This window comes from Lichenostomus cassidix, chromosome Z, assembly GCF_008360975.1.
Source record: "Lichenostomus cassidix isolate B80296 chromosome Z, HeHo_3.0, whole genome shotgun sequence".
Taxonomy (NCBI): Eukaryota; Metazoa; Chordata; class Aves; order Passeriformes; family Meliphagidae; genus Lichenostomus; species Lichenostomus cassidix.
The window spans coordinates 60,277,409-60,302,425 of record NC_139511.1 but is presented as its reverse complement, the minus strand read 5'-3'; the positions used below and the strand labels follow the sequence as shown (position 1 = coordinate 60,302,425).

Here is a 25,017-nt window from a genome sequence, read left to right as displayed (position 1 = left end):
CAAAACCGTTCTTTAGGATCTTTCCATGACATTCACCATTTCTGCTAAGGGAACCATTATCTGTGGTATAATATCAAAGGTCCAAGTGAATCAGTGAAATTACTTGAGTCCTTCCTGGAGGATGGCATTAGCATAACACCAGTTGGTTAAATACACACAATGCATTTTCTTTATCACATTCGGTTGGTTTCTGTGTTTTAAGTTTTGTTTGTTTGTTAGTTTTTTTTAATATTTCTTAATTTTTTTTTATATTTAACCTGCAGGAATGAGCTAAACTGAAATACAGTTGGGATACACTGTCTGCAAATATTGTTTACAACATTTCTGTTGCCAAGACAACTTAGCAGAGGATGAAGACAAATTACAGACAAAATGGTATTGACTAGCAGATTTAAAAAAAGCAAAGTTTGCAATTGCAATATAGTCTACTTTATAACAGAAGATTCAGATGTGAATTGATCAGTCTGAATCCTATTTAGGAACACTTCTGGTTCTTTGTAAGACCACCTCTAATACTGCTGTCCATCTTCTCTCTTTACCTAGATTTCTTGTTGCAGTGGACAATGACATGGCATCAGTTACTGCTCACTCTGCCTCTTGACTGAACTAGAGGAATGAGTATAATTGGATGTAAATCTTCCAGCACTTAGAAAAAATTAAATGTTATAAAACACTGCAGGCCTCTCCTCAAAAATACAGACTGGACATCTGGTGTAGCAAACACACCAAACCCATTATTAATGTTGATTTTGCAGAGAAATAAAAAATCCAATTCCAGAAGAGCCTGGCCTAGAACCCCAGAATGCCTAACTGCCCACATGAAAACTGAGATCTGCAGTAATTGTCCTCTGATACACAGGAAATTTTCTTACTTCAAAACCAGATCTCTGCTTAAAACCTCTACACTGCAGTGACAAAACAGGAAACAGACTGGACACATTTCTGAAGAAAATGCAAGCATGAGTAGTGGTCATACTCAATGTACCACCCACAGAAAATCTCAGATTTTATGATGTTAGGATGATCAAGGTGATTCACAGTGCTAAGTGTGCAAGAAGGGTACCGATTTTTGGTGAAAAATCTGTAAATTCAAGATTCACTGCATGCATTTCTCCTAGGACATAGTCTAGGGCAATATTAATGCTCTTACAGTTCCCTGATTTAAAAAAAGAAAAAAAAAAAAAGGAAGGAAATGCCAATCACTAAAGAAATACATCTGCATACCAAATTTTTACAGTGTTCAGATAATGTTTGTAGTTCAGACCTATGATCAGTAAACAAACGCTTTTTTCCCCCTGCATTATAGCAAGTTTTTGGTGTGAACAGAGGACTTTTGAATAGCAGAAATTATTGTCGTTGAGTACTCACAGAGCAGTTGAATTTCACTTGAAAATTTAACATCTTTTTTAAAATGAAATGTTTTTCTTTACCGGACAATGTCACTTATACAGCAGAAAAGAATGCACATGTATAGAAACACTGGAGTCAGTGTGAGAACTCAAATTTTGGAAGCAGAAACACTAGGCTTAACTCTTAATAACATGCATCAAGACATGGAAGTTTACCTCTAAAATAAAATTTACTTTAGTTCCAGTCCAAGGTAAGGTAAGGAGTAGGCTGAGGTAGATACAGATCTTAGAATTAGTGAGACTTTAAAAATATATAAATTGGTGTGTAGATATGCATCAATATTGTGTATAGTGATATATCATTTAAAAACAACCCTTCATTTTGTTTGGCTCTGCACACAAACATGTATGAAATCATAAAGACCTGACCAGACATCAAGGTACACTCTGTGCAGAGGTCAAATGTAGACAGAAGAATTAAGTTTTGCTGCACAACAGAATTCTTTTAGTGTAATGCTGGTATTTTTGAAAAGAGTTTCCTTTTCTACCATTATAATAGAGCTATATCTTAGTAATGCAAAGTAAAAAAAGAAGAAATACTAGTGAAAGGAATTCACAATACACTTCACAGTGCAAATTTAAAATACAACTACTCATGCTTGCTTAAAATCAGTTTATCTAGGATTCTACTGTAAATGTAAAATGTAAAACCAAAAATGTGCTGTTGATTCAAATGGACTGTACTTTTTCATTTACAATGACCTAAAATGTAATTAATGAACATTACTTCCACATCAATGCTCCTTTGAAATCTCAAGTATTATACATAAGTTCAGAGGAACATCATCTGGGATTGGCACACACAGTAACATAAAGTGAAAATATGATAGAATACACTTTCCTTAAGTTACACTAACAAATATTTGTGATTTCCCCCCAGGATATTTAATATATAAAAACAAACTTAATTTTCAAATATTTGTACTCATAATGTATTTCAGTAAATGGTAATAGCATAAATGAGAGTTTTGTGGGGAAATGAATTTCTCTAATCTGCAGAGGAAACATGGCTTAGGAATTGCTTGAGTAAATCAGGTCATTTCCTTGCATTTCTAAGCCCTCTTCTTTCAGGAGTGCACATAATTACTCAGGCAGCTTTTTCTCCACCTCCCCATACTTAGAGCTATCACCTCTGGACTCAGAATAAAGAAAAGAGATAAGCAAACCTTTCTTCTTTTATGGTAAAGCAAAACTTGCTCACTGATAAAGATACTGGAAGAAAAAAATATTCATGGTTTTATTTTTTTATATATTTTCTTCAATTTATTAATAATCTTTTATATTTGTTTATTTATGGCTTTGAGCAAAGACAAAAGAAAAAATCTAACTCATCCCTGATCGTACAATTATTGTAAGAACCAGATCTATAGTCTTCCCAGCAGCAGTAAGATCCAACCTTTTTCATTAATACATTTCATCTTGTACAGATGTGAGATTTCATACTTATGGGCTTACTTATGTACAGAGAAAATAGGTCACTTCTGAAACTAGCAATGGACCTTTATATTACAGGAATGTGAGTCATTTGTTTCTTAATCTAAGTATATATACATTCATACATACATATATATATATACGTATATAATTTTATACCCTGTACCATTTTTTTTAAATTAACATACAAATCCTAGATATTGTCCACTCTATTACAAAGTCATTAAAAATTATTTATGGTTTCACTGAAAGACCATGTGAATTAATATTTCTTCATAGTGCTTAAAATAAAATAAAAATATATATAAAAATATTTTGCTACTAACCCCATTTCTCCTATTAAATGTAAACCTTAAACAGTTTTCAAGATCAGTATATGATCTTAATTAACTGACAGAATTTGTTAGCATTAAAATAATATAAGGGGTATTGTACTCATAAATAAATGGTCTTGCAGCGTATCCATAATGTTTGAGACACTTTTTTAAACAATCATTTCCCCATTTCCACTCCAGGTCACTTAAATTAATGGCAGCAGCATGTTAGTGGGTTAATTACATCGATCTTTACTGGTGAATGTGAGTCAGCAAAAAAAATGGAAGATTTTTAAAAATTTTATTTGATGTACCACTTCAGTAAAAGGTATAACAGGCAGCATGGGTTCAAGCTCTGTTAGCTTTAGAGTATTTACTTGGCTCTCAAGTACATCTGGATTCACTGCATTACGTAGTTTGTGATGTTATTTAATTTTTCCATGCATCGTTAAACTCAGCATTGATGGGAAGAGAAGAACTCCTTTGCATTCACTTCCTTAACAGAGTCAGCTGGGTTTCAAGGAACAGAATATATGCTTGTATCATATCCATAATGCTGATTTTTCAGTGAGTTAAATTATGACACATTTAGTTTCAATCTCTATTTAATGTGACAAATCAGGCACAAATGATTACGAATTTTTTTTCTTTTTTTTTTTTTGTGGATAAGATAATATGAAGGTTTGAGCAAACAAAACAAAATGTTCACAAAACAGTATGCTTTAACCCTGCTTTCTGTCACCATTTCCTTTCTGTTTTGAAGACATAAAAAATAATAAACCTCATACCTATGGGCTATGTTTGACACTACATGCCTTAGGATATACTAACCATTTAATTACAATATACACAGAGCAAATCGTGCATTTCCAGACAGACTTGATGCTATATTATATTTATTTTTGTAAATTAACACCACAGTCAACTACAAAACTACAGTGAAGACACAGAAAGCACCTGAAAGTCTAAATCAAGCTGTGGTTTACAAATAATCCTTTAAATGAAAAACCTCACTTCTAGACTTAAACCAGAGATTCAAAGTCAGCATTATAGGAATTTCAAGGTAGACACAATTAATGAATGGTTATTATTTTCTAAGATACCGTAAAGCCTTTTCCTACTGACCAAACCTATTTTTATTGTCTTTTTTTTTTCCAAAGCATGCATGGAATATTCTCAGATGCTATTGAGGGCAAGAAGAAGAAAAGTGATGGTATTGGTGAAGTACAAGCAGTTTGCAGGATCAAGCGTACAATTTTGCATAAAACATTGCATGTAAAAGTAACACTGTAGGTTTTAAGCCATTGCATTACAATTTAACAGTTGTGTTGCACTTAGCTTTAACAAATTTTAAAACTGTAAATTTTGAAGTGAAAAGCGGAACCTAAATTCCTAAACAAAGACCTTGCGATGGTACACCACACAGCAGCTATTTTTGCTTGGGTCTAAAAAGTTATTTACAATGGCAATATTTAGTCTTTGAAAAGTCTTTAGCAGTGTGAAGATCAAAGTCCACCCAATTCGCTTAAACACCAGAAGGGTTGACATGCCATGAGGTTAAACCTATCAGAGGAGTGCTAGTGCCACCCTTTAGACTGCACATGTTTGCAATAATGCTTTTCCAATCTAAATTCCAATGGATGGTGCTAACATATGAAATGCAATGAGAAATAACAACTGAATTCTTCACGAGAAATTAACAACGTATATGCAATAAATGAAGTAACAAAGATTTCAGAATATCACTTGGTCAGTGCTATGTGTTAGTTAAATTGATATTTCTTTTTTTTTTTTTTTTTTTAATATACTTGTTTGAAGTTTGTCGTAGTGTTGACAATTTCCCCATGAAAACAGCCAATCCCCTGAACAGAGAAATCCGTTAGGCTGATTTTAAAGTCAACACGTTAAAAATAAGTAATATTAGAGCTAAATTTAATCTTCTGTAATGGTTGTGAAAAAGGAAGACATGAACTCAAACAAGTTTTTTTTAATTGCTTTTATATATATATATTTGGATATATATATATATATAAAACTTTTACATTCGTTACATAGGGCAAAGCTGTCTAAATTATTTTTCTCATAGTAGACTGCTGGGGCACGTTAGGAAACAGGCTAAAACAGTTCGGGGGATGGTGCTCGGCTTGTTGCAAGTCTGTTGCTCACAGTCACCAGGGATCATAAGTTTGAGGCGAACCGCGGTTTGTCTCCCTCGGGCTCTGTGCTTAAGACTGTGGAAGAATCCCTTTGCAGCGGGGCTGCGGGCGGCGCGGCGCCGCGGTTGGGCGGGATGGCTCCCGAGGACATCTGCCGGAACAGCGAGACCCGCTGCGGCACGCTGGCCCGGCCGGCCGGGGGCACGCCGGGGCCCGGGGCGGGCTGCGGGAGGGAGGCCAGCGACTCCCCCACGGTGGGGTGAGGCCTGGCGATCAGCGTGGAGATCTCGTGGGGCAGGGAGGGCTGCGAGGCGGACAGCGGCCGCACCTCCCTCGTCAGGTTGGTGTTGTGGAGGGCCTGGGTGCTCTTGTGCACCTCGTTCTTCTGCGCGGCTCCCGGCGGCTGCTGCGCGGCCTGCGGCTGCTGCTGCTGCTGCTGCTGTTGCTGCATGAGGGAGAGCTGCGAGGCGGTCGGCGAGACATACTGGAAAGTTCGGCCGGCCAGCGGGCTCTGTACCGGCGGGCTGCATACGGCCGTGGTGTAGGAGCAGGGCGACAGGATGACAGCCTGCTGTGGCGGCTGCGTGCTGGGCGAGGGCGAGTGCAGGTTGGTGTGCGAGAGGCTGCTGGTGGTGTACACGGGAGGGGACTGTGTCCTGCCGCGCGACGAGGCCGAGCTGCTGGAGTTGAGGGCTGGCATCTGCTGCAGGCTCACCGGGGCGATGGTCTGCACCATCTCCCTGTCGTGCTTCACGATCTGCTTCAAGATCTCGTTCTCCTGGTTGTTGAAAACGCCGGTGTTGAGGTCCTTCTGGAACTTCTGCAGCAGGATGGAGTTCTTTTTCCCTGCGCAGAGAGGCAGAAGAGTTAGTGAGCCTGAGGCGCAGGGGCAGAGCTCCACTGTGGCTTTATGTTTCAGCACCTGTCCCGCAGGCAGCGGGGGCTGAGCAGGGCACTGCTCGGCAGCCAGCCCGCGGCAGGAGGGGCTGTGCCCCGCCGGGCACTGCGGCAGCTCCCCACGGCCCTGTTCCACCAGCAGCAGGCCCTCAGCAGCCCTCAGCCCTCGGCGCGCCGCCGCGCTCGGCACCCGGCCTGCCTCTGCCTCCTCACCTGCAGTTTACTGTTACTACTGCAATTACACGCAAGAATCGTAATTTCCTGAACAACTGCCAGAAATAGTCATCGTGCTCTGCATCGACATCATCTTTCTCTTTGCAAAATTGTCTGAATTTCCACTAAACAGTTACATATGTTAAAAGTACATCTGACATTTAGCACATTTCTGGGAGCTAGTTACTAGACATCAGTAACTAGTGACCGCCGTTTAGCACGAAATCATCCTTTTAAGTGTTTGTGAACTAATACGAGCTCATGGATAATGTGACACCTGCTTGCACGGTAAAGACGGCTGTACACTGTGACCTGACGTCTGCTTGATGGCTCACAGTGTCTGTAAGATGTAGACGTGAGTCTGTCTGAGTCATCAGATGCACAGGAACACAATGGCACTCCATTGCTCTTTTTTTCTTTTTTTTTGATAAAATACTGCAGATGGGATTGCTACTCCAAGAACAGAAAGGGCTTTACTGATAATATTTTTCAAGTACATATTACTTAGAGTGGGACTACATTTCCAGAAAGTCTTGAGAGACAAATTGCAGGAGTTTAATGCATTGAGTGCTCACAGTCTGCAAAATAAAAACCAGCGCTACTGAAATTAGAAACCTGGGTACCTGTATTTCAGTTCTTTCCCAATATTAAAGAAACTGTGCTTTTATCCAAGTCACATCTTCAGCTTAGAACAATCAGTGTGACAGTTCCCTGCAGTTCTTTCTGGTTTAATTTTGAAGTAACTGCAAGCACAACTGCATTGAGAAGTAGGTATGTGGAGAAACCCTCATACTGAAGTTTCCTTCTGAAGTTGAGGAAACACCACCAAACAGGATAAGTGTTTTTTGGTTGTTTTCTTTTTTTTTTTGCATAGCTGTGTTTTAAAACCAGTGTCAATAATGATGATCAGAGTGCAATTCTCCTCACCAAAGACTATATATTTTGCCTACAATGTCCTGTTAGAGAGGTCCAAAATATTGGAACAGCAATTTCAGACCTTGTGTTTTGATAATCTGCCATACCCTTCTGCCTTTCACTTGCATATATTTGGCCTGCTTTTCTGATTGCGGGCAGATCTGAGCAATGCCAGTGTGCAGCCATCAAGGCTAGCAGTGCCCATGTTGTGAGGAAAATGAGAGCCCTGCTGCAAAGGATTAATTCACTTCAACAAACAAGGGGGGTGTGAGTGCTGAGAGGCTTCAGCTCTTCCCAGCATTGTAGCTGTCATCTGTAAGCAATTTATTTAGGAAAATGTCATCTACTGCTCGTGACACAGCATAAATCCTATCAAGTGCTGAAGGCAGCAAAAGAAATCTACGGGATTAATAAATAATACTAATGATAATTAAAGTATGAAAAATAATCCTCAGAGGAGTACCAGAGCTTTCTAAAACTCGGTGGTTTTTATTATTTAAAAGCGAGATTGCAAAATTTCTTGTCTGCACACGTGTTATTTATAGATCAAGAAAACATTTACTGCAGTATGACAGAGAAAAACTTTTAAAGAGGGGTATTTTATCATGCAGCTCAAGGGAAAGAAAATGCGAAAGGGTTTTAAGGATGAGTCATATGCAAAAAAGTAAAATAAATACCTATCCTGTCAAGTCTATCAATTGCCACCGTTTCGAAGGCCCTTCTCATCATGGGGTACTCTTCCAGGACCTCGTTGAAGTTGTCCACGGAGAGGGAGTACAGGCGACAGTAGGTGTCTGCTCGTACGCTGGCAGTGCGACGGCCCTTAGTCAAAAGGCAGATCTCTGGGGAGAGAAAAATTCAGCACACACTGAAAACAAAGAAGTTACTGAACCATGTGAAACTTTAGAGTTAGAAATTGACTCAGTGCTAACAAGTAATAATTTAGTACTCAGCAGCAATTTTTCTATTGCTGCTTACATAAGGTTGCAGGGACAATTCTGAAGGTATATGATTCTATTTTTGCTACTTTGAAAGAATAATTCATGTCCTTTAAGAGTGCTGCCTATAGGTTTTCTCAGTTTGAGCTCTGATTTTGTCAAGCCTTTTTAAAATAGTGCGTCAAGTTCTAAGAAATGACCCATCAGCTGTCAAACACAGGATCATGACTTTGATTAACCCAAGTGCTGAATTAACCCAAGGGATTCTATTGATTTTCTTTTAAATATACAGCTGCCACAGAGGACCAATCCCTTTAATTGTTCACCAGATTTACTAAGCTAATGTGATGTGCTAGTCCCAAGAAACAGCCCCCAACTTTTGACTACTAATTCTGAAACCCACAGTAACACGGTGACTGCGTAAAGGCCAAAGTCAACTTCTGAGGCACGTAACAGCAAAACATATGGGATAGAATATTTATTTATGTATTTAGATTTAAATACAGAAAATTAGAAAGCCATTTGCAAAAAGTAGTTTGAGTTGATCCTGTTTTCAAACTGGAGAGTAAGAACACACTTAGAAATATCAAGATTATCAAGAATTCTTGAGCTGAGGCAGGGTGAGAGTTTCCCGACTCAGTTCCAGCAGTCAGGAACTGCAAGTTCATACTTCATATTTAAATACAAAAGTGGGAAACAGTCTTCTACCTTGCTTTTTTGTCCATCACATGCTCAATTTCAATCAAACTATAATTTTCAAGTGTGGAAAACCAAATAATAAATCATTCTGCAGACTTCAGTTCTACGAAGTACCAACAAAATTATTTTTTATTTGTTTTTTTGGTTTGGAGGTTGTTTTTTTTTTTCTGCATGTCTTTAATAAATATATCTTTTATTAACCTAGAATGTGAAGAACTTTGATGGTTTTGATGGTTTTTTGTGTCATACTTCGTGTTGAGGAATTTCCACATGCCACCTAACCCTGAAAGCTTAGGGGATAAGATGCTTAAATTACAGTGGATAAATCAAAGTAAATTAACATTAGACCAGTGCTAGCACAGAATGTACTTAAACCCCAACAGCTTTGGAGAGAATTTACAGAGGCCACTGGGAGAGTAGAGTAGAGAATTTATAGAGAACACTGGTAAGAGTCTTGACCTAAAGTCCCTCACAAAACTTGATGTCCATGAAATAATAACAGCTTACTGTAAAGACCCAGCCAGGTATAACAGAAGTCAGTCCTTCCTTTTCTCACATCCAGCTTAGCCTAACCTCCTATCCTTGGATTGAATCAACTGCATTTTAGTTTCAAGAGTGAGAAGGACATTTTGCCCAAAGGGAGCAGTTAAATGAAGTTAATATCTGTTCCATTTTTTCAGATATTCTTTGGATCTCACAGAGAGTAAAGTTTTACAGTACATGGTAAATTTAGAGATAACTGTCTGGAAAATCTGTGTGACTAATGATCACCTCTTGATTTTCAGCTCTCTTCAATTAAAATTGCTGCAAACAATACAAGACACATAAGGAGGTGTCTTCTGCGACTCTTGGCAAAACTTGAGTTTAAAAAGCATCAAATCCCCCACACATAACAAGCATCTCTTAAATTCCTATCATTCTGAAAAGTGCAGAAAAAATTAGAGAAAGTACAGTTTTCATCATTAGTGATCTTGACCACAGTATTGTAGATTGCTTAAACAGGAATGATGGGAAGAAACTGTAAGAGACAATGTTAGATTTCATCACAGGACAATAGGACCATGGAATTCATGAATATTACTGCAACAAATATAATTACTTTTTTTCTTCTTTCATCTTTTATTATTCTTGTCAAGTAAGGTGAATGGAAGAAAATCACTGAAAACTATGATCTGCAGACTCTGTCAACCCTCAGCTGTCTGGAAGGCTTTTGATATCCATAATCCTACTAGTTAGATAATATAATAAGGAATGGCTCAGAAAATATATAACAAATGTCCCAGTGCCCACAAACTTATCAGGAAGTGCTGCTGTAGAGCCTGCCTGCTCAGGAAGCAAAGCAAGCTTTGTTTCCTCACTCCAGTTGAACGGACTCATTCAAAAGGTGAACTACAGTTTTCTTACAGAAAAAGATCCTGTGTGATGAATACCCACGTACTGCATTTCCAGCAGTGTTTCCCAGCTGATTAGAACTGTATTTTAGTCACTAACATATCATCTATATTGCATTGTTATATGTATCAATAGCGTCATTTTCAGTCTGTCCACAAGACTACTGTGTTTGTTAATTGTATGTGGTAATCTGTCCCCTATTTGTTTGGAGCAGACCCTCAAGCAGAATAAAACATAGTACATGAAATCTTCCTTACCTGGACCAGAGAGGGAGAACACAGAATATTGAAATGTTCCCATTAAACACTTGTGTTCATTTAAATAAACCAACATATTTGTTTTTCATGAAAAGAACAAAGTAATGAAAATATCCACGGCATATTTAAAATGAGTCTTACTGGCATCAAGTACACCAGGTGCCCTCAATAATTATGTTCTCCTTGATGTTCAATTGATTTAAATAGAGTAGGAAATACAATAATAGCACAGGAGTGTGTAGTGAAACACAAAAGGCACAGACTATTTTTAAGCAGCTTGGACAAACAAAGTTCTCTATTAGCATAAAAATAAAGTGTCGGCAGCATATTACTCACTAATATTCCCATCTGCATTTGGCATGGTGTATTGCCTTCATGCTGACACTTTCCGTGTATCAAATACTACATTTCCTTTCCAAACAAAAGAATGTCTTCAGTTCCAATTAATAATTATGTATTAAGCTACAATGAACCTGTAATTCAATTCTGAATGCAAATTTTACTTTATTTATTTAATCTCTTTGGACAACGGTTCCCTAGAACACTATGAAACAAATGTCAATCACTGCCCTAATGAAAAGTGACTGTTTGAAAGCACTGAGTGATGCTAAAAACATTCATTTGTCCTTACAGTCCATATTTAATGCAAATGTAATTAATTAATTTGTGAAAATCATAATTTGTGATCTGCTAGGATCAGATCTTTCCCACAGAACAATACACATCTCAAAAGAATATGGAAATGAGCTCAGATATAATGTACTTTCTACTGTGAAGACACTGCCTAAAAAGTGCAGGGATAAAAGTCGAAAGCTAAGCCTGTTCTGAAAGTTATAATAATCAAACCAATCACCAGTATATCAGTTGCACACATACATGGGACATGGTTCGTGCTGGGTTAACAGCTGGACTCAATGATCCTAAAGGTCTTTTCAATTTAAGTGATTCTATGATTCTGTGGCAGGATTTCAGCAAGAGCTGAATCACCATGAACACCATGAATTTCTAAAGAAGCTTGCCCATATCTGGATCTCGTAAAATGGGGAATGAATAGGTTGTATTTTAGTATTGCATTAATGGGACAGAACACTCTGGATAGAAAATTCTGCATACCTGGAAGACAGCAGTAAGGAAGGCTGACTTCAGGAAAATCTGAATGAGTTAAGGTGAGTGACATAGCCCACAGGATGAATTTTAAAGAATTAGGATGAATAGGCCTTTTGTAAGGATCAAGTTTTGATTCCAGCTGAAACCAGGTTCATTGTTCTTATGGACTGTACTGATACGCTGTAGGTGATAGTTTTTCCCCTACCCTGTTGCTATGTGATTCCTAAAAGCGTTTTTCTTCAAGAAATAACTGCTGTGGATGTGGAAGAGATTAATCACTAGCACCATGCATGATGTTGATCTCCTTCTTATGTATGATGTTGATAATGTTGACATTTCTTATGTATGATGATTTCTTATGCATGATGTTGATGTCTTTGCTGGATGGGTATATATCCACTGATTGTCATAGCAATAATTTCCAGTTTCCACTTTATACAGCCTAGAAAAATTCCTTTTTTACTCTGAGAAGCAGTACAGTTTATCTGAGAGTGTATACTTTTCCATTCATCATCTGATCATTTTATATATAAACTCTGGAAAACATTAAATACATTTTTTCTATATTTTTTCTAATTTTTGATGTGTTCTTTTTATCTTTCAATATATTATCACCAGTGTACAGAATGGTAAACCCCAAGACATGATGCTTTTTGTTATAGTTACTAAAATAACTACCACCAGGTCTTGAAATTACTCAGAATGTAGTTTGAGCCAAATAAATGAGTTTCAGTAGTCTGTTTTCTAAAAAATTTAGTCCTACATTTAAGAAATCGTAAAATACAGTCACTGCTCAAGAGGAACATTTCTACAGCAAGGGAGAGTGAGTAGAACTTAAGGAGGAAGGAAAATGGAGATAATTCCTGCCTTTTACAACCAGATTTGTAATCTGGACTGTCCAAAATAAAGATATGCAAAACCTGCAGCTTTTGCCACAATATTTACACTAAATATGGAATTGCAGACAAGTCAGTTTGAGTTAGCAGATATTCTCTGCATGACCTCTTCATTTAAAAAATGACAGCAATAATTGTCTGTAGACTTGCTTTCTGATATCTGAGTTCATCATCTGGAGATCATAAAACAGCCTGGATACGTGACTGAGTAATTGTTATTTTGAAGAGGGACTGAAAATAGCTGATTAGAATTAAAACCAACTTCTGTAATATCCCATCTTCAGTCTTTTTTCACTTTTTTAACTATTTACCTGAACCAAATTTAAATATGTCTATTTGTAATTTGTGATAGCTTTTGCCCTTATTAGTCATCCATTAAAAAACTCAACCAAACAAACAACAAAAAACCCCAAACAAGCAAAACCCCTAGAGGTTAATTTAGCTGAAATTTTATTGCCTGTTTGTAGTAATTTGAATTTTTCTGTCTCTGAAGACCAACACCTGAGCTCTCTGCATGTTCATTGTTTAATTTATCATATTTAATTTAATATAACAGTAGCAAAGGAGATAGCAAAAATTTACTTGGGAGAAAATTATTCATTTGGAAGGAACTGCCTACATTTCATTGACCCAAACTTTGATAGAATTTATAGACAAATACTTATTTTAAGAAACATTTAGTATTTATTTAGGGTTTGACAACAACGCTGAGAGTATGCTCCTTTATTTACCTATCTTCACATGTGTCTTTTATGCCATTTACCTTGGAGAAACCATTTTCTTGTCTTTATAAAAAGTGGCAAGTTACCTGACCAGAGACATTTTATTTTCCATCCTGACCTCTCTTTGCTTTTTTCCATGTGCAGGTACTGAAAATAGCTGTGGCAAACTTTTCATGACTAAAGCAAACAAAAGCCAGTAACAGAATCACTGAGGCTGGCAAAGACCTCTGAGATCATCAAGTCTGACCTTTAACCGAACTTTACCCTATCAGCCAGACTCTGGCACTGAGTGCTGTGTCCAGTCTTATGAACATTTCTTACATCATGCCTATTTCCAGTGTTCAATCAAATTCTTCTGAGAAAGCTCTCTTAAATAGAACAGAAGCTTAGGATAATTTTATAAAATAGAAATGCAAGTGCATATTTTATCTTTAATGCTATTTATAATAGAGCATCCATGCATTTTTCTCCTGCTTTAATGAAATATTCTTTCTACAAAGAGAGACTAATATAGTCTATTTATTATCTTGTAAAAGCTCATAACATTACTGATAATAATTTCATTTGCCTTAAAAAAACAATAATTAAGCTTAGATTATAAGATAACATCCTAAGTAAAGATTTAGTTTTCATACTTTCTGTGTCAAGGCCAAAAGTTATTTTATGTAATTGCTTTACTCCTACTTTTGTTCAGATGGATGCTTATTCCCTACTGAAAAAAGCCACTTAGTTTCTTATGTATTTAGTAGTATGCTTTTGTAACCTTGAGTTTGGCAAACAATAACAGTTACAAATTAAACTATTCAACTTGAATTAAAGTGGGCTATAAAAACATTGTACTTCTTTTTTTTCCATTAAATTATTTAAAAAATTATCAGAGACTGTCAGTTCTGAATTAAATATTTAGATTAAATATTTAATGTAAACTCAAATATTTAGATAAAATTCTACTGTGTGAAATTGAAGGTACTTGCAAAATCTTCTTCTGGTTTATCTGTGTTGACCACATTAGATTTCCAAGGCATGCTTGCTATGTGGGATTTTACTTTTGTCTAGTTATTGTATGTATCAAGTTTAAATTTAAAACGTATACTGTTCATGAATTTGCAGAACTAGAACTATAATCTATTTATGATTTTAGATTTCAACACTTATGGCTTATTATTATGAATACTGTTAAATTTATGTTTATGTTTGCTAACTAATAAAACTTTGAAACTCAAATAAACTTCTACCTTTTAGAATAAAAGAGTAAGTTATTTTCATACTGTCTTCCTAAAAATTCTTTTGGACTTTTAAAAAGAATACTGATTTTGAATAGCAAGAAGTCCTTCTGACTGAATATTATTTTCTGTATCAAACATGGTGTCAAAAGAACAACACAACAATTTCTTGTGAACAAGAAATTATGCAATATTATGAGGAATTGTAGCCTCAAAAATGGCAAATTAGTCTGTGCCAAAAAGATATTTAATTTTTAGGCCCTCTTGCAGACAGTATTTTTAGAAAAATGTTCTATACTGTTCACCTGAAAAATATTTTACAAATGAGTTGGCATGGAGATCTGGAGATCTGCTCCCTTAAAGCATTTAATTATGTTCTTGCCATTAAGAATATGAATAATCACACCTCAGGGGGGCTACTTGTAATTAACTATTTGTATTATGGCATGAATATTGAAAGACTTAATCCACCACTACCTTGAATAAGGGCTAGCCATATGCAGTATTTTTGCAAAATTTAAAATTATATATCATATCATATTGTCCATATGTAAAGCACTTCAACAGAATTTTTTGTATTTATAATTAGTATTATGCTGCAAATCTTTTAAAGTATTCTATCAAAAGGAAGCACCTAGAGTGTAACCAGAAAAAAATAAGTGGCAAAATATAATCTAAAGTGACTCAACATTTCCCATGGTATTATTTTCCACTGCACTGGTCTAAAATATACTGACAGTTACTGTTCCGAAAGGGGGAAAAGCTCCATAAATAATAGGTAGGTCAAAGAAGTTCTGTCTAATTGGCCTTCTACAAGCTGAAGCAAATGCAAGATAGAGTTTATTAGAATTTCAAGTGCAGAAGGGTAAATGTTAGAGCTGCATTAAATAATTTAAGCAAAATAAAACATTTAAAATTGAAAGTATTCCATGAACTACATGTTACAAAAAATAAACCAAAAAAGAAAAGATGCTATAATATGTCTCTGGGATATTGTTTGGGAAGATGGCAATGAGAATCTGGTTTCTAGATAAATTTGCTAGATGAGTGATGACATGAAGCACAGAGAGTGATATCTGCCTTTGAATAAGTAAAATAAAACATGTATTTGTCTCTTATTACAGTACAAGAGATATGAAATAATAGTTTCATATTAATACACAGTAACTCATATATACACATCATAAAAAGTTTTTAAAAAGTCACATTCATTTCTTCATGTTTAACATACCTGGAAGTTGTTAGAAAAAAATATTTAGCAGTATGAGTTTCAGTTAGTCTAAAACCTGATATATCTACTAACTCCAAGTGGCATGATACTACTGGGGTTTTCACTGGGGGAAAAAAACAATGGGGAACAGGATCTGCAAGGGATAGATCAAAAATTGGGCAGCATGAATTACTGCAAACTTATCTACTGGAATTAGAAAACTCCTTCAACTAAAAAAACGTTCATGGGGCCCCCAGACCTAATTAATAAAAATGTATTGGCACTTCCTACTTAATTCAGTTTGGATTTCCTGGGCAATATTGGCATTCCTTCAGCTCTAACACAGTATCTCTTAAAAACAGAAAAAAAGGGGTTAAATTTCCTGCAACATATGTCTGGGCTGCTGCATGAAGGAAAGCCTGTGTAAACACAGGTGGGAAAACAGATGGAGAAAGGAAAAGATAGCAGGGACACCAGTCTTATCTTGTGTCCTTTGTGGTTGAGAGGAATTTTGCCAGTGACTACAGAAAAGAGCAGGATGAGACCACAGTGAACAATCAGGCCTCTGTCCACCAGTGAGAAAGCAAATGAATTAGCAGCAGAGTCCTGAACGTGTTCCCAGAAATGCTCCTTTGAGTAAGCTGTGCTGAGCCTTACTGGTTGGGTAGTGAGAGATTTATTCCTTTCTTCTTCTCTCTGTCGGCATGTCAGCCCCACTCTAACACACCAGTTCAGCATGGAGGCAGCTGAGCATGTCCTTATCTGAATCAGGACTGCCTGCCCTGAATGTCTCCTCTGACTCCACAGGGGCACAGGACCTCAGGAAACCACTCCTGCTCATCAAAGTCTGTTGCGCTAGCTTTGGGACAACTTAAAACTTTTATGTTTGCAGGGGTAAAAATCTCAGGCAAGCTATCAAATGGCAGAAAACTGCTTTTCCCTTTTGTTCTCCAAGCAGGAGCCTGCTGTCTGTAGCAGAGTGCCTGGGAACACCATCTGACTGAGTCCAGGGTGAGGGCTATGCAGAGAAGTGGAGGCTCACGTGGCATCAGGGAGCAGAAAGCCTTTCCAGAAGGAAAGGAGAAATTGCAGGGCCAGATCTCACTGTGATGACTCAAGTAGCCCTAAGCGCCACACCTAGGGCCAGCTGAGTAAGAGGAAGGAGATCACTGGAAAGGATTAATTTTATTAAAGCAAATTTCCCTTTAGTTTATTACAGTCCTGCATATTTGATGTGATTAATTATCAGAGATTTTGAAATACCAACTTATATAATATTATTACGGAATGATTCTGAAACAATTTAGCACAGCAAAAGTCAGAATTGTCACACAGCAGTGGTGTTAAATCACTTTCTATCAATATGTATTGGTATAAGGTAAATTAGATTAGTATTAGGCTCATTAGATACATTAATATTTCTGCTCTGTAAAGTCCCAGTAAGTGATGAACTAATCTTTTCTATAAGCAAAAGACTCATATTCTTGTGCTTCATCTCTAAAGATGTCAAAATCTTTGCATTTTACAAATTTTATATGTATAGTGAGGAATTACTACACAATCTGTTCAGTTATTCCTCCTGTCACAAGAAGAGTAATTTCTAATCCAATCACTTGGTACTGAGAGGAAAATGTTCAATAGGATTGAAATCTGGCAATTTCCTCCCTACCATTTATTACTGGGATTACATCATAAATGAGTTTGAACTACCAAGATATTAAAGAAAAAGACAAATACGAACTGAGACAGAGAAAACAAGAATGAAGGAGCTGCTATTATCCACTTCTGTGTAGTTAATTTTGTATTTTCAGTTTTGTAAACTGTAGATACTGAGGACCATGGACAAGATGACAAAAAAATTAAACTTCATAATCACAATATCCTCAAAAAACAATTGTTTACATTTTTCACCTGCCTCCTGATTCATATGCTCCATCCCAGGAAGGCTGAGTTCAAGTGTGTTGATCTCAAGCTTTCAATTCAGCTTAACTGCAAACACATATGCATTCAGGTTTCCTTACTCACTATACAAAAGGGATAGGTGTAAGCACCTTCCCTCTTTTCCAGCTTTTGGAGGTTGCTCAGATGTGTGCTGCCACTTGTGTTTTCCTCCTTTTCCCATCAATCTCATGCCCATGATGTTTCCCTACACTATTTATTTTCCCTTCTATTATTTATTTGCATCACTCACAACCTGACTCCTACCCACAGAGTCCTTTCTCTGTTGACATTTCTCTTGCTCCCCACACTGTTCCCTATTGTCTTGTCCTACATGTTAACATAGTCCACACCATCCATCCACTCTCACCTGACCCTCATTCAAATGTTGCTCTCCCTACAGAGGCAGCCAGAAGAAGATAGTAATTCCTTGGACAAAGAATTGGTTGCATGGTCACATCCAGAGGCCAGTGGTCAATGCCTCAGAGCCCTGGTGGACATGACTAGTAGTGTCCCTCAGGGGGCCATATTGAGACCAGTCTTGTGTAGTGTCTTCATTACTGAAATAAATGAAGGAATCAAGTGCTTTCTCAGCATATTTGCTGATGAATCCAAACCAAGCAGTGCTGTTGGCACTCCTGAAGGATGGGATGCCATCCAGAGGGACCTGGACAAGCTTGAGAATTGGCCCATGGGAATCTCATGAGGTTTAACAAGACCAAGTGTTGGTGCTGCACCTGGGTCTGATCAACACCCAGATCTTGAGCAGACCAAGAGCAGCCCTGCCCAGAAAGACTTGTGGTCTACTGCTGTGCTGATAGTGGCAGCCATCCCCAGTCCTAATAATGGAGGACTAGGAGACATATTAGCAAACAGAGAGTGAAAAATGAAGGAAGATAGAAAAAAAAATCCACTGATGTTTCAAAAAAATGAGATATAGTTTAATTAAAATTAAATCCAATAAAAGCAGCTATAGAGTATTAAAATCCCATAATTCTTCACTGGTAACTGTGGCTTACATAATTTCACTGATGTAGAAATCACTATGCAGTGGTAGTCACTATGCAGTATAGCGAAAATTAGTTTCATGTATTCTTCCTTTTCTAATTCCTGTCCCTTTCATAAAAACCCACATGAGCATTCCATGTGAGGACAGGGCTTCTAAGGTAAGGCAGTAAAAAGTTACTGTTTTCTATATATGCCAGCAGAAGGATGGGGGAATATGGCCTATGAGAAAGGAATAGTACCAGAAATTGCTTTCTAATTCCTATTAGCAATTGTAGTAGATATGTAGGATGATAATGTCCTTCAACCAGCAGTCTAAAAAAAACCAAAACACTTAATGGGATGAAAAGTAGCATCCTACACACTTCTGGGCAAAATAATGCCCCTGCACACAAAGTTCAAGAAGATTACATTTATGAACATACATTAAGGTCAAGGGACAGAGTGCTCTTCCCACAGAAATACCAAGGAACAAACCACTAGATCTCTGCAGTTACAATCTTGTATTTACTCCTTCCCTCCCAAAAGGAGTAAACCTGGAGAAACCAGTGAGCACAGATGGGGAAGGAGGCAGACAGTAATCAAGCCCAGATCTATGGAGGGTTCTTTCTACTGTCACCACTTTGCATGTCCCTCAAAAATCAACAGAAAATGTACAGCAGAGGTGTAGTCTGATTCATCTATTCCTTTGGTGGCTATCCAGGCATGTTCTCTTTGAGAAGAATTACCAAAGATTTATCTAGTTTCCTATTAGACCAGATCTATAGGGAAGCCTGATTTTAATTAAAAACAATGATCCTACTAGAGAATTTAAATGTTCAATGTGGGTCTTCAAGCTTCAAGATATTTCCTAGTTTTTAATGCAACTTGTGGTTTCCCAAGATTTCATTCTCCTAGAGGTCTCCATTCAAGCCACTCCCAAATACTAGTGATTCTGGCTTTGGTTCTTCTTAAATCTTGTCTTTCACACTAATCTCCAGTTCTCCCACAACTTAAGGGTTGTTTTTGTTGATGAGTTTTTTACCTAAGTTTTTTTACTGATACAATGTAGTTAGCACAGAAATATTTCATATAGAGTTTGATAAATGCTTTCCAAATCCAAGGCAGGATGCTGATGAAACCCTCCACTGAGTTCTGGAGGTGAGCCTAGAAATCTCTCCAGAGCCAAGGCCCCCAGGTAACTCAGCTCTGGGACATACCTGTCAGACAGAAGTTAGCATCTCTGAGCTGGGACAAGGAAATTTCAAATCATAAGACATTTAAAAAATGAAAAAGTATCTGTTTAGGCATGGCACCTGTGTGCCCTTTACTTGCTTCAGGGGGCACAAATGTTGATGTATTGTGTCAGACCTGGGAGCTATACAGATCTGTTTTTATAAGGAGCTTCTTCTTCAAGAGAGTTGCAGCCTCAGATTTCTCATGTCTCCATTAAGCAAAAAAGTGATTATTGGTTTTATGATTTGAATGCAGCCTTGCTCTTACAGTTTATTATTTTATCACTGCAATGTTTCTTGAGTCTGCTTTGGTCAGGAAGCTTTTCTCAGATTCTGATACATGTTTCAGGGTAAGCCAGTGCTCTCCAGAGAGATGAGAATGTTAAATTGTTTTTTATTTTCTACTTTGACAAACCAAACATTTTCAATTCACAGATATCTGATTTGCAGCTTGTTTCCTCTCTTTTCAGCTGCACTCATAGAATTGTGAAATCACAGCATGGTTTGAGTTGGAAGGCATCTTAAAGATCATCTAGTTCCAATGCCCCTGCTGTGGGCTGGGATGCTGTTCACTAGATCAGGTTGCTCAGGGTCCAGCCCAGCCTGGCCTTCAACACTTCCGTGGATAAGGCATCCCCAGCTTCTCTGAGACAGATAGGTCTTCTTCTGACTTGGAAATACACTTCTGGAAATTAACAGCAGACCTGAGCCACAGCACTTTGGATCTTAGAGCATTTCCTTTCTCAGGTTCTCTATCCCTGTGCACTTTCTCCGCACCCCTCATGCTACAGTAGCAGCCTTTACATTCCATTTGCCCCAGCAGCAGTCGGGCTTTGGATGCATTACCACCCATTTTTGCAACACCTGTCTCATCCCAGCAGCAGTTTGGATGAGCAAAAGTGCTTTGGTATGTAGTGTAGTAAGTTTTTGTAGTGTCTGGATATTGCAAGTAGCTTATTTTTTTGGTCTGCATTCCTATTAAGAAGGGTAGCAGATGAACAGGATGAGCTAAATAGTTGTTTGCACTGCAACAACAGGCTGACAGTTATGTAAAATACTTTCATGTGCAATCTCCTCTGATCCTCTGCTGGTTCAGAGGAGTATTATGGCCAGATTCAGCACGCGGGCTCTTGCAAACTCATTTTCATAAACTAGGGCACTGCTAAGCATAGAGGAGACCAAGGCCAAGGTTGCTCTGTTTCTTCGTCCTCAGCATTTACCTTTTCTTTCTGCTTAATCCCCTGTCTTCAGCATCTACAGTTTAATCCTGTGGGATAAGCACAAGACCTCTTTACCAAAGTGCTTCTGCAAATACTGGTGATACAAATCACCTTGCAGAGGCTACTTCGGAGTGACAAGGTCTGCTGGCCAGATCAGTAGGAGTTGCTTTAGCGTATTATTCTAAAATGGGATTAGTTAAGTAACTCTATAGCCCAATTCAAACACTGAGCCCAATTCACTTTTCTTAGCTTCCCCCCTAGTATATCAGCTAAATGGCACTGATTAGGCATTCAGTTGACCATTTTCTGAAAAGCGTTCAGGTCAGTTCTGGGATCATTCACGGAATTCAACAGAAAATTAACAAAATGACCAGCTAAGTATAACTATCATGGGCAGCAGTGGTACACATGCAAATATTCAAGCAGCTACTGAAACGCTGCTGCTTATGGAAGCAGACAACTATTCTATTGCACAAAGACATATTACAGTCAGAAGGAACAATTATTTTAAGTCATCAATTATTATATGTAAGAAAAGCAGTTCTTTTCATCAAAATATAAATATTCAGATGCCTACATCTAAGCAAAAAACTATTTTTCATTGGGATTACCAGATTAATTTGATTAGGATTAAAATTCATGCCTGCTTTTTATTAATACACATCTGTTAGAGAGCTACCTAGTCAGATAGGAAGTCCAATTTCTCATCGTATATACTGGAAGAATAAATGTTAATGTGTGCTAAAATTCAGTGAAAAAGCACTGATAACATCTTGAAATATTTATTAATTACAAATGTAAATCCCATGTAAATAATGCTCTAGGATTTTTACCTTTAGATTTATGACTCAAAAAATTGTATTCTTTATCAAAGATTAATCCTGTCAATTTTACTGTTAAAAAGCTATGAAATTACTATGTAAATGATTATATTTTTATTTAAATACTGTCTGTTAAATAATAGTGCTCTTAATTCAAAATTATTTCAAAATTATGGAAGGTCATTCTGCATTTTTAATAGTTGTCCTCACAACAGCAAGGAGACTGAATATTTTATTCAGAAACCTTTTGCATACTCTTCACTGCAGTTTGAATTGTCTAGGCAAATGACTCTTAGCTGACTTATTCAGAAATCTCTTTTTAGACTGTTATCTGTTTTGTTCTAGTGCATTCACTCCAGGGTTATTAGAGTAGAGGTCCTACTCACCTCCAAAGTAAGAGCCGTCTGTCAGCTTCAGCTCCTTGTTGGATTTGGTGATGACACCAGCAACACCATGTTGAATGAAATACATCTTCTTACCCACAGCCCCTTCTCGAATAATATAATCTCCAGGTTGGAACACCTCAAATCGCAGTTTGCTTAGCATGGCAGTCACAAAATTTGGGTCTGCATTAGCAAAAAGAGGCATTGTAGCCACCAGCTTCCGACAGTTGAAGTTGACAATTTCCTAAATGGGAAGGAAACATCATAATAATGGTCAATAAATATGTACAATATGATGGACACTGAAAAAAAACTTTCTGCTTTCTTCACAAAGAATTTCTTTATGCTCATATTGGACTTTTCTGTGTTTCTGTCCTCACGTTGTAACATATTTTCATCTGTTTCTAGTCAACTGATGGAAACAAAAGTGCAGTCTGACTTGTAGTTCTGAGGTTAAAGGTTGTCTTCTTCTGGTGACTTTTCACATGTTATTTATTTTTCCTGTTGGAGTTTGAAGGGAAAATATGACAGAAAGATTAAAATTAAATAGGAACTACAGTGCTTGATGACAATAGTAAGTGATGAAGTTATACAAGCCCTGCATTTCCAAATATTACACCAGTAACATCTTTCAGTTCTGAACATATCCAGTGGTAATATAAATATACATTACAGTTAGATACTTGAAATCCACAGCAAAATTACCTTTCCAGTTCTAGTAATTCATTTTATAAACACAGAGACATACATTCCTTGCCCTTCAAAGAGATGTGTATGAAGTAGACCCCTATATGCAGAAAGCACTACTATTTTTCTAGGGCCTCAAGGGTTTCTCCTACCAAGGAGAAACTGTGTTTATATTTACAAAGCACACTATAAACACATGTACAGGAAAAGATTAGTATGAAAAAAAGTTGTAAATGTCACACTTGCTTTAAATTAAAAAACAAAAACTGAAAGAAAACCTTGTGAACAATTTCTGAAATATTTTCAAGTTCATTCTTGCAGACTTCACATTGTCTTAGGAAATTAACATGGTAAATTGCCATTATGGATTTAATGTTGTATTGAAAAACTGAGGCTAATCAGTATTACACTTGGAGAGGGGCTCAGGTAGGCAATATCTACTGAGGCAGCAAACCCAACATGACAGGAAGAGCAAATATAATCATCTGTATATAAATGCAAACAGGGCAGATGAAAGAAAAATACAGCCAGTAGTCAATTAACTGCTTTGCAAAACTAAATATGCCTTTATTGTCAGTGGCCTACCCCTATCATTTCTTACACTAATCCACAGCTTCAAGATTGATGTAAAGTAGACATTCTACCAACCAGTTTTAATTTCCTTGACTGCATTCCTGCTGGAAGTGGCTTTTACAACTTCCCATGCATCTGCTGTCTCACATATCTCTTATATGCCATGCAGACAACTCCCTGAGCTGGAAGCTCTGATACACTTATCCATGGATCAGACAAATTCCTTTCCTCTCCTTGTCCCACAATGTAATATCCTGCTTGCAGACATGCTAGGGAAGTTCAGGTAATTTCACACCATAAGCAACAAAACCACAGCTGATTCTTCAAATCAGTCCCTTTGGATCTGGGAAAGAACTGGAAGTCCTCCTCTGAAGTGAACCTATTGGCTACTTAAGCAATTAAAGACCAAGTGCATGAAGAGTGAAGAAAGTGAAGAAACAACCACCTTTCCCTGCACAGTTACATCCTTTCCAAATAAATCTAGTGGGATTTAGCAAATTGGAACAAAATGTCTCATAAACCACCCTGCAAACTATTCTTCCTTGTAAAAACACATGGTAAATTTGATGCCAGATATCTTCTGTTTGCCTGAATACAAAAATTATCTCAAGTAACAGCACTGCAAGGTGTGAACTACCAGATAGGTGACATTCAAATCTGTGAATACTGCTGAGTCAGTAAGTCAAAAGGGGTAATCCCAAAATAACCCTCTAAGTATATTAATTATGAGGCAATAAATGTCATGATGAGATTCCAACTGTCTGTCTTTTTAAAGCATGAGGAGAAGCTTGTTTTCCTTCTTGTTTAAACTCTACATTTCTCAGCAAAGCTCCAGCCACCACCTCCCTCCCAAAGGAAAGTTATTTTCTTCTCCCACTGCTAGCAGCATGGTGGCATCCCATAAGGAGCCCTCAGCTCCCTGTGGGACTGCCTTGCTGCTGTCTCCACTGATGCTGGCAATAACTATTACTTGTCTTGTCTTGCTTAGGGACATTTCAGTAGGCTATATGCTTGTTTTCTGTTTCTGAAAGTGAATAGCTTGTCTTGCGTGCCCATCCATGCAGAGAAAGGAAATTACTAAAGAAAGCAAAAATTGAGTGGAAATTATATAGAAGCTGGTGGGGAAGCACAGAAAAGGCTGGGAGAGCAGCAAGTTCAACTCCAATCAAGATTAGGACTAAAGAGTAAAATAGACTTAGGTGGAGTAGTACTACAAAAGAGAGAATGGGAGAAAAACAGAAGGAAAGAACACAAAGACCTAGAGGAAAAAAAAGGCAGTAAGCTTGACTTTAAAAACAGATTGAGAAATGGAAATTGCTGAAAAGTGAGAGCATGGGAACACAAAACCTGGAGAATAGGTGTCTGGAGTGAAAGCTGAGAAGTAGGTCAGATGG

The 25,017-nt window shown here is 37.4% G+C and overlaps 1 protein-coding gene across 1 annotated transcript in view; it reads right to left on the bottom strand.

Annotated features, from left to right (window-relative positions):
- Positions 1-4,036: 4,036 nt before the first annotated feature.
- LOC146425019 (potassium/sodium hyperpolarization-activated cyclic nucleotide-gated channel 1-like) overlaps positions 4,037-25,017 on the bottom strand; it is a 66,028-nt gene continuing 45,047 nt past the window's right edge. The window contains exons 3-5 of the mRNA XM_085042114.1: positions 22,367-22,607; positions 8,016-8,180; positions 4,037-6,159 (exon numbers count right to left, since the gene is read on the bottom strand). Coding sequence (XP_084898240.1) covers positions 5,336-6,159; positions 8,016-8,180; positions 22,367-22,607 — 1,230 coding nt within the window. The 3' untranslated portion in view covers positions 4,037-5,335. The remainder of the gene's footprint in view (positions 6,160-8,015; positions 8,181-22,366; positions 22,608-25,017) is intronic.